General features: G+C 54.2%; 2 protein-coding genes across 2 annotated transcripts; both read right to left on the bottom strand.

Moving 5' to 3' along the window:
* Nucleotides 1–1273: 1273 nt before the first annotated feature.
* LOC120712308 lies at nucleotides 1274–3658 on the bottom strand. Its single transcript, XM_039998067.1, has one exon. The coding sequence runs from the start codon at nucleotides 3150–3152 to the stop codon at nucleotides 1698–1700; it is 1455 nt and encodes a 484-aa protein (XP_039854001.1). The 5' UTR covers nucleotides 3153–3658; the 3' UTR covers nucleotides 1274–1697.
* Nucleotides 3659–5784: 2126 nt separating this feature from the next.
* On the bottom strand, nucleotides 5785–7986 carry LOC120712309 (probable rRNA-processing protein EBP2 homolog). The gene is made up of 2 exons (XM_039998068.1): nucleotides 7834–7986; nucleotides 5785–6841 (listed from the first exon to the last, which is right to left on the bottom strand). The coding sequence occupies exon 2, from the start codon at nucleotides 6834–6836 to the stop codon at nucleotides 5973–5975; it is 864 nt and encodes a 287-aa protein (XP_039854002.1). The 5' UTR covers nucleotides 6837–6841; nucleotides 7834–7986; the 3' UTR covers nucleotides 5785–5972.
* Nucleotides 7987–13299: the final 5313 nt, after the last annotated feature.

Below are 13299 nucleotides of genomic sequence, written 5' to 3'. Positions count from 1 at the left end.
AACAGCGATGCTACAGTATCATCCGCTAATTATTGATTAATCATAGATTAATTAGCATAATTAGATTCGTCTCGCGATTTACAGCCTAACCATGTAAAAAATTTTGTAAATAGACTTCATTTAGTACTTCAAATTGGCAAGATTCCCACGCAAAAATTTTTTGCGTTTACATGTAAAACGATCTAAACATGGCCAAAGTGTCCAAGCGTTGGGGATCTCTGTATCTTTCTTTTCTTTTTTTTTGAAGAAATGATCTCTGTATCTTTCTCGGCAGGAAAGCACTGTCAAAGAGGTCGCAACGTGGTTAGGCTTTCCTGCATTCTCGACGGATAGCACGAATGTCGAATGGACAGGGGGGTGGGGGTTAGGCTTTCCTGCATTTCTGCCGGTTAAGTGGTGGCATCACGCACGCACCGGCCTGATCGCAGAGCGCGACAGCCGCCGGCCGGTCTCCAGCCAAGGGGAACTATCCCATCTCCTCTTTCCCTCTCCGGACCAGGCCCCGTTTGCAAAAATCAAAATTCCAAAAAAAAATTCCGACACTTGTACGGAGACTTAAATCTAGACGAAATAAAAAACGCATTGCGACTGCTGCCTGTAAATCGCGAGACGAATCTAATAAACCTAATTAGGCCGCAATCAGACGCTAAATTACTACAGTAATGCTACATTAAACTTCTAATAACGGATTAATTATGCTCATTACATTCGTCACGCGATTTACAGACGAGTTCTATAAATTATTTTGTGATTAATTTATGTTTAGGACTTCAAACATAAAAAGATATTTTTTCAAAAACTTTACAACGCACGGCTAAATGGGCCAGCTCACGGGGAGGGAGGAGAGGAACTCCGGCAATCAATAAATCAATCATTCATTCGCTGACTCACCCGTCCCCATCTCGATCGGCCGTTCCCGGTTCTAGGCTCTAGCTCACCCATCCTTGTCCACGGAATCACGCAGATTTTGTTTCCACGGAAGAACTGCACAGTATGTGGTAATGTGCCAGTATTCTGTATCCGATTCTTTTGATACCAAGGATCTCTCCAAGGAACCGACGCTTCCTCGTGAAATTCTCATGAAATTCAAGCGCTCCAACACATAGAAACTGAAACATTTTGCATACATACGAAGAAACACTTCACATATGACAGCATTCTGTATCCAACTCTTTTGGTAGCATGGATCTCTCCAGGGAACTAATGCATCCTCGCGAAATTCTCATGAAATTCGAGCACTCCAACATGAAGAAACTGAAACTTTTCAGATACATACAGAGAAACATTTCGCATATATTTGATATGAACAAACACCGCTAGAATCACACCTCCATTTTTCAACAAATTCAACATCGGTCAGTCGCCTCGGGGGATTTTCCCCACCGGGCAACATAATTCCTTACGCATTAGTAAAGGATTGATACCATCCTTATTTTCCTCCCATTATCAAGTTTTATCCCTCTGTACCCAAACCAATAATTTAAAAAGAAAAGGGGAAGACATAAATAATAAATGTAGGAAAGGAAAAAAAAAGGAAAATAACAGCTTCCCCCTTCTTCTTTTCCTTTTTGTACCCTCCTTTTTCCTCCTCGTTAAATTCTGGCCATTCTTTCTTACATTGGCACCCTTTGGTTTCCGCCATATTTGTCTTTCCTTTGTTTTTTTCACACAGGCGTCAGGCGCCTCCCTCGCTCTGCTCAGCTCTTCTTCCACTCCTCGGCAGCGCCGTCGGTGCCGGCGAGGTAGGCCTTCTTCCTCCTCTCGGCGCGCGCGCAGGCGCACACGACGACGAAGCACGCCGCGTAGACGGCGTACACGCGCCAGTTGGCGCGGGGCGCCTCCCCCGCCGCGGCGCGGTGGAAGACCGCGGCGTAGTAGTGCAGGCCGACGGCGAGCCCCACCACCATCTGCGCGAGGCCCAGCGCCTTGGTGGCGTCCCCGCCGCCGTCCTCCTCGGGGGACGCCGCGCCGGAGAAGACCGCCACGAGGTCCACCATCTGGAGCACGAGGTAACCCATGAACCCCAGCGACTGCGCGGCCTGCGTCCAGGCGTACGCGGCCGGGGACGCCGCGTGGAAGAACCGGAGCGGCTCCAGGCCCGTGGCGGCCGCGGCGAGCGCCAGCGTCGCGAAGTAGATGGCGAGGTACGCCTGCGCCAGCAGCAGCGCGCGGTGGAGGAGCGGCAGGTACGGGCCCATGCGCCGGACCAGCGCGGTGAGCATGAAGAGCGGCAGCAGGAGCACCAGCACCGACGCCGCGGAGGCGGCCGCCGCCGCCCACCGGCCACCCAGGATCGGGCGCACGCCGTCGGCTATCCCGGCGTTCGCCGCGGACAGGTACGCCTTGGAGTGGTGCGACAGGCGCGCCAGGTCCGGCATGAGCGTCTCCTGCAGCCGCGCGGGCAGGCCCCGGAACTCGGAGATCAGGTCGCCCGTCCCCTCCGCCTCCTCCGCGAACACCACGTCCTCCTCCACCTCCGCCGCCACCGCCTCCTTGCTCAAGGCGGTCGCGTTCGCCTTCGCGTCGGCGACAACCGGCGCCTTCTTGCCGGACTTGGCCGGCTTGGCACCGGCGTCCGCGGTCGAATTGGCCGGTTTCTTGGCCTTCCCCACCGCGACCTCAGATTTCGCCGTCTTCGCCGGCTTCCCCGCCTTGGCAGCCTTGGCAGGCTTGGCCGAATCGTCGCCCTTAACCTTGGTGGGCTTGGCCGAATCGGCGCCCTTGGCCTTGGCGGCCGCCGCCTTGTCCGGCTTCGGGACCTTGGCCTTGTCCGCCTTGGGGACCTTGGCAATGGCGGCGTCCCCGCCCGGAGCCGCCTTCCCGGCGGCCTTCTTGGCGGCCCCTTTCGCCGCGGGGGCCGACTCCGACTTCTTGGCCTTGGCGACCTTGGTCTGGTTCTTGGCGTCGCCGACGAGCTTCTTCTTGATCTTGCCCGCCGCCGCGGCGGCGATCTTGGCCGGCTTGGCCGCCGGCGCCTCCTCCCCGTCGTCACCCGCGGAGGACGCCGCCAGCAGCGCCTTCCGGCCGCCGGAGGCCTTCGGCTTGGCCTTGGGCTTCCCCGGCTCGGCGGAGGCGCAGAGCGCAATGTGGGAGCAGAGGAGCGCGAGCAGCAGGACCAGCACCAGCAGGGGCCGCGGCGACCAAGGCGCCATTGGGCTGGCTGGCGCGGAAGATCTAGGCGGGGCTTTGGGAGTGGAGCCTGGAGAGTGCGGCGGCGGCGGCGGCGGCGGATCCGGGCGGGGTCCGGACGGACGGAGGCGTGAGGGAGGGTTAAGGAATCCCCTGCGCGATATATACGGACAGAGATCGAGCGGAACTGTGTGCGCGCGAGAGAGTGTGAAGTGAGTGGGAGGCGAACCGCACACACCACCACCGCCGCGGCAGGGGTTGGGAGGAGAAGAAGATGGGTTGGTACAGCTGGTACCAAGGTCACGTGGTGCGTCTCCGCCTCCCGGAGGCAGACGTCAAACCGTCGAGCTGCCAAACTCTACTGCCCCCGCCCCCTAGCGTGGTAGGACGACGACGAGGGGGGTGTTCTTTTTTAATGCGTGATGACACGGATTAACTTGGGTGGTAACGGGTAAATTAGTGGCAGTGTGATGTGAATACCGTACATACTGCTGGTACTGCTCGGTAAAAAGAACTGCTAGAAGATCTTTTCAAAAAAAATTGCTAGAAGGGGGATTTTCCCGTGTTGCTAGAGGGATTCACTTTCAGTAATTTCGTTCCTTCTACGTCTAAGGGTCTGTTTGCCAGGGCTCCGGGTCCTCTAAAAAAGCTCCAACTCCAGCTTCTCTGGTGGAGCGGCTTCTCTGGTGGAGTTGGAGTCGTTTTAGAAAACGTTTGGCAAAACGACTTCATTTGTTGCATTAAGATTGTAAAATGTCTATATTGCCCTTTCTTTTTTTTCTCACCCTTTTCTTTATTTTTTCCTCCACTCATCCTTATCTACTCGCCACCCGCGCCTTCTGCAAGCCGCCGTCAGATCCTCCCGCCGGTCGACGCCGCGCGTTCCGGCCGGCCCTGCACCCGCGGCCCCGCCGGCCTCCACCGGCGCCACCTCCTCCGACCGGCCACCGCCGCGAGCTTCGGCCGGCCACCGGCCCTCCTCCCTTCCGGCGGCCCGCCCCACCTCCCCTTCGTCGACGCCTCCACCCGCGCCTCCAATTCCTGCCGTCCGCGCCTCCTCCGACCGGCCCCTGTGGCGAGCTCCGGCCGGCCCCATCGGCCGCTGGCCCTCCTCCCTTCCGACGACGAGCGGCCCGCCCACCTCCCCTTTGTCGACGACGAGCTCGCACCTCCTCCTCCTACGTCCGCGCCTCCGACGACCGGCCCCGTGACGAGCTCGCGCCGGCCGCCCTCCTCGTCTGCGCTCTCACCGAGGGTAGGCCTGTAAAAAGATGCTCTGGAGCTCCACGGAGCCGAGTGAAGCCACGATTTCGTGACTCCTCCAACACCAAAGTGCTCCAGTGAACGCATTTTGCAGAGCTCCGGAGCCGGAGCCAACGATGTTGACCCTGTTTGGCAGGGCTCCTGTCTTGGAGCAGCTCGCGGAGCCCTGGCAAACAGGGCCTAATTGTACTAAATGACGGTCTTTGTGTGATCCTCCAGACCATTTTGTGAACTGTACTGGCTACTCATTTTTGCTGATACACACTTTTCCACGTGAATGTCATGTACTCCCTCCCAGTTCCGGAGTACTAGATTCTTTGCTATCAGAAAGTTTGCGCAGTTCACGAGCGGGATAGCAGAATCTTTGCATGATCCTAGTCAAATAAATTGGACCGGAGGGGTGGATTCTTTGCTACCACAGGAGAGGAGAGATGGGGTCTCTATCTCAACTCAACACAGCTGCTGGTTCCGGGGGGTCTACTGGCACTGCTTTTCTCTGCATCCTTTCAACAACTACAAGAAGAGCAAGTGAGAATCTTTTTTTTTAGATTGAGCAAGAGAGAATCCTACTATAGGAATCTAAAGTAGGAGTAGAACGGAGCAAAATCCACATCGTTTCCAGTTAATTTCTGTTAAAGAACAGCAGAAAAAAATACTCCTCCATTCTAAATTGTAGATCGTTTTGGCAAATTTAGGCATATAAATTTTGTCATATATCTAGATATAGTGTTTATCTAGGTGCATAGCAATAATTATGTATCTATTGCCAAAACAACATACAATTTGAAACGGATGGAGTATTATTTTCCATCATAGCCCTTTTTAGATCATGACGTATGGTTATCACAATCAAGGACTTGCTGATATCAGACTGCTGCTACTGTCAACTCTTTTAATTTTTGTTGAGGCAATTCATATACAAATTGTGCAACTCCCTTATGATCAATCGTTGCTGTCTTGTTGAATTCATCCTGATCAAAATGTTTTAGTAGTTTCAGATTAATATATGAGGCATATTTCATCTGAGTTTTATGATAGATGTAGCAATGGAGACCTGGACCCATTTCATTGTTTGGAAGAAGTTACATGATGTATTTACAGAGGCGCAAGAGCCACACTCCACAGGCCTTTAGGAAGGAGATAAACATCATACATCAAAATATTAAAGTGCAAGCTGGTGATGAAAATGATTGTTGTGACAGTTGCTCAGCTGCTTTAGTGCTAATCTCTGAATACAGTACCCACGTTACTCAACTCCAGATATCCCACTGAGATACACTAGCTGTGCCTAGAAATGGACCTCATGACCTCAGGATGGTCTCCTCTGCTTCTTACATTTCTTTGGCTTAAGACTCTTGGTGCTGCTCGTAACCACAACACGTTCGTTCAGTCTTTTTTTTTCTCTTTCAAGAACTTTCCTGGGCAGACATTTCATTAATAAGAAGCAGGAGTTTTACAACGAAGGCACACGACCTTGAACCTAAGCAAGTTTAAGATGGTTACAACGCACCATAGCAAAGTTGCAACAAGAATAGTAATAACGGCAAAAGGAACTGAGCGCAAATTATTACAATATTGCATCAAGATCTCTTTCTCTTCTTGTTTTGAGACTCACCCCCCTTGTTAAAGCTTCTGAAATCATTCGTGGTCTCAGCAGTGTTTTGCTTCTTCAGCCCTTTACGACCACCATGCCCAAACTTGGCATCTCTTGACCTCCTGTTCTTTCCTTCTTTACCTCTCTTAGCAAGACCACCAAACCTATCACTAGGAGAAACCCCAGGCCTCTTTTTCTTAGATTGTTTAAATCCTTCCTCTCCCTCAAAGTTCAGGTCTGGCACATCATCATTTCCCTTGGCGAATCCCCCCTGTTGCCTCTGCTTCCTCCACTTCTTGACTGACTCAATCTGCTCCTTCTTCTCCTTAGCCCGCTGCTTGTTCTTCTCTGCCTGCACCTCCTTTGCTATCTTTTTGGCCTCTCTAGCTTTCTTCCTCTCCTCAGCCTCCTCGATTCTCCTCTTCTCTGACAACAATCTCCCCTTGATCTTGTGCATGTGCGCGTCAGTCTTGACCATCTCAGCATAGTAATCTGTTGGCCTGAGGAACCGAACCTTCATTGACTGCAGCTTCTCAAAGGCCTGCCTTGTGCCATCCAAAGCTTGGGTGTAAAACGCAAGTTCACGGGCAAGATCATCATTCACATCAACCTTTTCCCCTTGGTCATACTCAATGGTGAGCTTGTGCATCCAGTCCACATTCTTGGGCCAGGCTATGTCTTCAAGTTTTTCAAGAATGGCCTCCTTGTTGTATATAGCTTTGTCTGAAGGCTTAGCCTGAGCTTCTTCCCCTGAATCATCTTCCGAGCCTGATTCTTCCACATCGGAATCAACATCATCCATGGTGACTTCATCATGAGCCCGGGCTTCTTCACTTGAACGTCCCACCATTTTTACTGTGTGCCAAAGAAAAGAAGAAAATATTAATCAGCAGAAGCAAATGCAAAAACTAGAAAGGAAGTTATATAAAAACAATAATAAAGGGATTGGTGGAATTCAGATTCCACAAAGCCCCAACCTTAATTTGTACCACTGAGTGAGACTAATGCTGGGTGCTTCTCATGATGAAACATGACAAAGTACAGTGCAAATGCCTAATTCATAAGGAACATGATACACAGGCTTGAACTACAGCTAAGGGCTTGTTCGGTTGCTCTGTAACCGTTCCAGCCCAGGAACTGTTCAGGGCCAGGATTGAGTGGTTCCTGCTGTTCAACTCAATCCTGGTCTGGTTTGGTTCCTGGCCCAGGAACCATTCCTTGCATCAAATGAAACAAACTCAGTCATATACTAGTCTCTTTAACCTTTCAGCCTGTGCATGATTCCATTTTTCAAAAAAAAAAAAAGAACAAAAGCACCCATTTAAACTCTTTGATACTCCAGTCAACAGAAAGCAAACGCAAGATTCTGTCAATGATGACCATCCACACATTAATCCACCATATGAAGAATAGGGTACAGAGAAAGCAATTGCCGAACAATTGAGATATTGAAGAGGTCTAACAAGATTCTGCATAAGCTGAATATTGGGTTTCTCAGTCAGTAAATATAAAGTACACTAAAACCATGTAAAAACTGGCATGAAAAAAACGTTTTGGACCTAGAAAGTAACAGCCATCAGCACTGACCACAGACCATCAGAAAGGGGAGCAAAGAAACAAAGCAAGAAGAAAACTAGATTGGAATGGGAAGAAAGAAATCATGCCGCAAAAGCTGAAGAAAAGACCAGTAGTCACTGGATCTAGCGTGGCGCATAGTTTTTGCAAACGAAATCGAAGTTAGTAGGTGATACATTGTAGCTGGTTCAGATCCGAATACAAATGGTTTTGTTAGGGTTTGGGGTGGTCCGTCTCGCATAGCGGAAGGAAGGAGACGGGGCGGGGCATACCTGGTGGATGCTCGTCGCCGGCAAAGGGCTGGCCGAAGACGTGAAGAGTGGCGCCGCCGCCGCCGCCGCCGCCGCCAGGGAAGGAAGACCAAGGGAGGCGGAGTCAGAGAGAAGGGAAAGGGAGGGAAGAAACAGAGAGGCCCTAAAACCCTTGTTGGGGGGAGGGCTGTCGATGAGCCGAGCCAAGCCGATCTCGAGCGAGCCTGCCAACTAGAGTTGGCTGCATCGGGAGCCGAACTCGATCTGAGCCTGAGATCCCGCCGAGCCTACAGCCAAGCTCGAAGCCTGGAACTCGGTGCGCGATAAGCTCGCCAATACCCAGCAGAACTGTCAAGCCGTCACTACAAAATTCCCTAGAAAAACAGTTCTCACAAAAGAAAAGAAAAGCGAAAATGCTAAGACACAGAGGTCCGCACGAAGAAGAAAAATCGCTCCGACATATGTTTCAATAATTGATATTCGATGTTGCAACTATTATTTCTGTATCTTTCATGGTGAATGTTGTATGAAACATGGTGTTCATGTTCCCACGAGAATTTTCATATCCAAAATCAAATGACTTAATTGTTTTTTTTTGCATATTTTTCAATGTTTGACCTATAAGTTTCGATGTTGCAGATGCTCTGTTTCGATGTTTCAACTAAGCGTCCGATAGGAAAGTTCCCATCGGACGTTCAGGCGCTAACAAAAGAAAAAGAACAAGTTGTTCGCCGCGCTGCGGCCGCGCTCGCCTAGCCCGCCGACGCCATTGCGTGCTATGAACGGCGCGGAGCGCGGAGGCCCCTGCCGGCTGCGTCGTTCCGCGGCACGCGCGGCGGGTTGTTCGGCCCCGAGAGGCGGCGCCAGGTGGCAACTGCGGTGCCTGAGGCTCGAGTTCCCGTGGCGCCACCGCGATGTCATGCGCGTACATCCCCATGTCCTCGCCATGGTGGCAGTGCTCAAGGTGCGGGAGCGCAAGCTGTACACCACACTACCACAAAAAAGTATTTACCGCGACCTTTAAAAATAGCCTCGGAAGCGGGCAGCAATTATAACCGCTTCAGTTAATGTCTCAGATTAACTGAGGCGGTCATTTTTTATTAACCGCGGCGGCGTCTCAATTAATCGATTTACGAAGGTGGTTAAAAGATAATCGCCTCATAAAATCTATTAATCAAGGTGGGAATTATAAGTGATCCGTCTTAAAAAATGCCTCCATTTTCAAAGACGGGCCTAATTCCCGCCTCGAAAAAAAGGCTAAGGCCCAAGAGTAGTCCAATAGGCCCGCTCATATATAAATAGAAGGTTAGGGTTTGGGCGCCCCCAATCCCTCTCCCTCTGCAGTCGCACCATCTCTCATCTCCACTCCCTCCCTCTCTCCTTTCCATCCCGCGTCCTCCCTTCTCCTGCCGAGCTCCGCCGCCCGCGTGAGGTCCCATGAAGAGTGCATGAAATATCTATAGACGACTGTCGGTGTCCCGACCGGGGGGCCCGGATCCCAACTAGTAAATGATGCGTGCTTCCTCGTCCCAGATGATGATGCAAGAGGCAACACAGTAACGCACAGTTTATCCTGGTTCCGGCCGCGGGGCCGTACGTCCAGCAAAGGGGGTGTGCGAGGGCACTGTATTATCTTGCACCCGGAGTGCTTGTAGCAGGGGATACAAGTGAGGCGAGAGAGGGAGGGAAGCTCCCAAGTCTCTACTAGAAGTGGAGTCGGTGGAGATGAGTGCTCAGTAGTCCCTGAACGTCCTCTTGGAAGAGAGAAGCCAGAGAGCGAGAGACCAACCCTCCCAGCCCCGCTAAAGGAAGCCCGCCTCCTCCTTTTATAGTTACAAGGAGGGGCGATGCACATGAGTGGGGGCATGAAAGTCGTCGTTTTCCCCTGAATCGCGGGGTACAGTGGTCGGATACTGTAGGAAGTACACTGTGGGAAGGCGGCGTGCGTCGCAGTCGTCCTGGGTATCATCCTTGGTATTGCGAAGATCGTGCCGGCCGTCCTTTCAGCCCCTGCAGGCGGCGTAGTCGTTGCTGATGTATGGTCTTCTATATACGGCGCGGTGGCATTCGGTGGGCCCTACGGATTAGGGTCCTGCATGCACCAGCACCAGTGGTAGCGGGACGCGTGGCGGCCCCGGACCCCTTGGTCGGAGTGCGGGCGTGCACACTAGGAGGTCCGGGGGACGCGTGGAGGTCCCGGATTCCTCAAGGGGGGAGATCCGGGGCTCCGTCCATGCGTGCTGAGCGCCCCTCTTGGAAGGACACGTGGCGTCGCCGGACCCTTCCCCAGTGGGAGGCGGGTCTGAATGGTCGGTGTCGCCAGCATAGTGACGGGAGCAGTGCCGATCCTGTCTTGTCCCGCGTCGCAGGTCCCAAAGCCCTGCTACAGCATCCGGGATGGCGGAGCGGTGACCGGAGTCAGATGATGGGACCCCGGTCACATCCACTGTGGGAATGGCGGCCTGACGCCGCCTGTCCTGGGTGCCGTGGCGGAGTGACTGGCTTTTAATGCCTTCGTACGGCGAGCAGTTGGGCGGCAGGGCTGTTCGTCCTTTGTGCCGAGGGGTGGCCTCGAGCGAGGTGGAGATGAGTCACCCGCTCGAGGGTAGATTCGCCACCCTCGAGCGAGGCGGAGATTGTCCAGCGGGCCCGAGAGGGACCCTCGAGCGGGGCGGAGATCGTTCCGCGGGTTCAAGGGGGATGCGCATGGGCCGCACGCCGGGCTTCTTTGAGTCCTTTCCCTTCTTCCGAATGGGAAGCAGGCCGTGGGCCTTTGTGGGCCCAGTCGCTCTAACAGGCGTTTGCGTTTTTAAAGCGGTCTTAGTACCCCGATTAGGGTGTCCCTAATCGTGGTACCCGACAGTAGCCCCCGAGGCTTTGGTCGAGTCAGGGGATTCGGCCAAAGGGTGATCCAGCGATTTTCCCCTTTGACGTGATCAGTCAATGCCGCGCACCCGCCAGACGCGCCTGAGCGCCAGCTCGGCGGATGTGACAACACACCGGTCGGGGTAGTACGCCCGCGGGGAGAGTACTTCGAGGCGCGCGCCTCTTTGTTTGTTTGTTTGGAGGACAAGACGTGTCCGCGCGCTAAGGGGGGGCAAGGTGACGATGGCGCCCGTTGCTCGGCAGCTGGCGCTTTCGTCGCACTGTCCCGCACTCAGGGCCTTGGCCCTGCCTTCCCTAGTTGCCTTGCGGCGCGCCGTTCAAGGGCGGTCGGCCTGAGCCGATGCTGTACCGCTTAGCGTCCAGGGGCCCTGCTCCGCTTTATTTCGTTCAGTCGCGTCTCGGCGCGGTGACCGAGGGCATCCTTTGCTTGTGGATTGTCGCGCCGTCACGGGCGATCCAAACCTCCGCCTTTTGACAGGCTTGAAGCTTGGTGCCTGGTGCAGCTATAAATAGGGGTCGTCGGATTCCCTTTCCTCTCCAATCTCCCAACTCTTTCTCCCAGCATTGCCCAACTCTTGTAATGTTTCCTTTGCCTTTTTGTGACCGGCCCCCAGATGGGGTGGCCTGGCTTTTTTAGGCTTTTGGCGCTAGAAGAATGCTTGCGAGCGGTGGGGGAAGACCGGAGTGGGCGTGCGCTCCATCCCTCAGGTTAAGTGGGATCAGCAGAAGGGCATTGGGCCCGTGGGGTCCTGCTCCTGCGATGTCCCCTAGCCTGAAGGGGGATGGAGACGCCTGACCGTGGCGTTGGCACCAGGTCCGGTGGCTGTTTTTCGCATCGTCCCCCCGGCGACAAGGTTGCTCTCGGGGAGATGATGCGGAGGGCGCTGTCCGCCAGCTCGACCCCCCGCGTGGTCTTCGGTGGAGGAGACGCTAGAAGAAGGCTTGCGAGGAGGGCCCCTCGCTGGTCCCGTGTGGCCTGGGGGCAGTACCTCGCATCCCTAGCAGCCTCGCTGTTGCGTCAGTTAGGGGCTCGGTGCCTTTCTTCGTCGCTCGCTCCTCCCCAAGACAGGGAAAATTGCCACATAGGTGGCAACGTGTTTGTATCTTTCGACGGCTTCGCGCCGGTAACCCTTTGTAATCTTCATTTGCATTTGAGCAATAAAGTCCCCTTTCTCCTCTACGGGGAGGATTACCGAGGGTATAGGGGTGTACAGAGAGTTACGACCCTCGAATATGTGTGAAGTCTCCTCCGTGGGGGCGCGTCAGCGCACCCGCGGGTGTAGCCCCCGAGGCCTTGGAGGAGAGTTTGTGCTCGTCCAAGGGCTATAAATGTTGTCCCACTGGGTAGCTTTACTGGGGTGGCCGTGCAGCATCTTTTTCAGCCGGCATCGGCACTCTTTCAGCCGGCCTCGGTGTTCTCAGTGCTGGTATGGTGGCCTGGTGTTCAGCTTAACCATCAGGAGAGCGGACGCCAACAACGGAGGGTTTATTTAGACATGTGGAGCTTCCCAATTGAAGGTCGTTGACTTATTCGAGGGTGCGGTTTGAACCGTGGTGTGCGAGGAGCCCCCGAGCCTAGGCCCATGTGAAGGCATTCAGGGGAACCCTCAACTTCGATTACGACCCTCGTCGCCCTTCCGCAGGGAGGAGGGGTGAAGCGCACCATGCTACCCATGCCCGGGCCGCGAGCCATGGCTGCTTCAGTGAGCTGTTAGCGGGTTGTTCAAGTGGACGTCCGTGCCCCGTTCGATAGGGGTCGGCTTGTGGTCCATAGACACGTCACATAAAGCGCTTGCGAAGGTTCGCTAGGCGGGGCTCGGACCCATTCGATAGGGTCCGAGGGCTCGATGCTCTCCCTCGAGGGGATCCCCCTTCTAGGCACCCTCGACTGGCCTTGAACACTACGTAGGATGTCTCAAACTCCGCGTTCGAGGGTAGCTTGTACGGCACATCCCTGCAGTCCTTGACTCTGGCGATCTGGGGCGCCTATCGAACCCCCTGAAGGGCCAGGCTTCGAACCCCTGATCAGTAAGGCCTCGGAATGCGATTCCTTCGAGGGTAAAGAGACCTCCGAAGGAATATTCTGTCTTGATTCGAAAACACCGCAAGGTCATGAGTCACGCGCGTGGGTCTTCCGCTGGTGGTGGGCGACGTGGCCCGATTCGTGCGGTGCGGTGTGGGCACGCCTTTTCAGGCGACAGCCTCGGGCAGACGAAGCGGCGTGGGCGGCGGCTGACGGATGGGACCACGCAAGCCAGTTACCGTGCAGCATTTATTGCTGCGTGCGCGCGTGGGAGACTCCACGGTCGTGGGGTCCATCAGTCAATGATAGCAAAATCTACCGCATTCAATGCGGTAGATTTGGGCCATGGCTGCGGATGCGCCCGTCATGGCGAATAAAAATGAAGAGAAAGGGGGTGTTTTGGGTTCACCTGGCCATTTGCCTCCTTCCTGCTTCACCTCCTCTGCCTCCCCTGCATCCTGAGCCCGCAGCCAAGAGCGAAAGGAGGAAGAGAAAAGAGAGAGAGAGAGAGAAAGAAGGGAGAAAGAGCACCTTAGCCATCCCAGAGCCTTCGCTCCCACATTCCCCCTCGGATCGAA

This window comes from Panicum virgatum, chromosome 6K (genome assembly GCF_016808335.1).
Source record: "Panicum virgatum strain AP13 chromosome 6K, P.virgatum_v5, whole genome shotgun sequence".
Lineage (NCBI taxonomy): Eukaryota > Viridiplantae > Streptophyta > Magnoliopsida > Poales > Poaceae > Panicum > Panicum virgatum.
The sequence above is the reverse complement of the archived record's forward strand: the minus strand, read 5'-3'. Positions and strand labels throughout refer to the sequence as shown.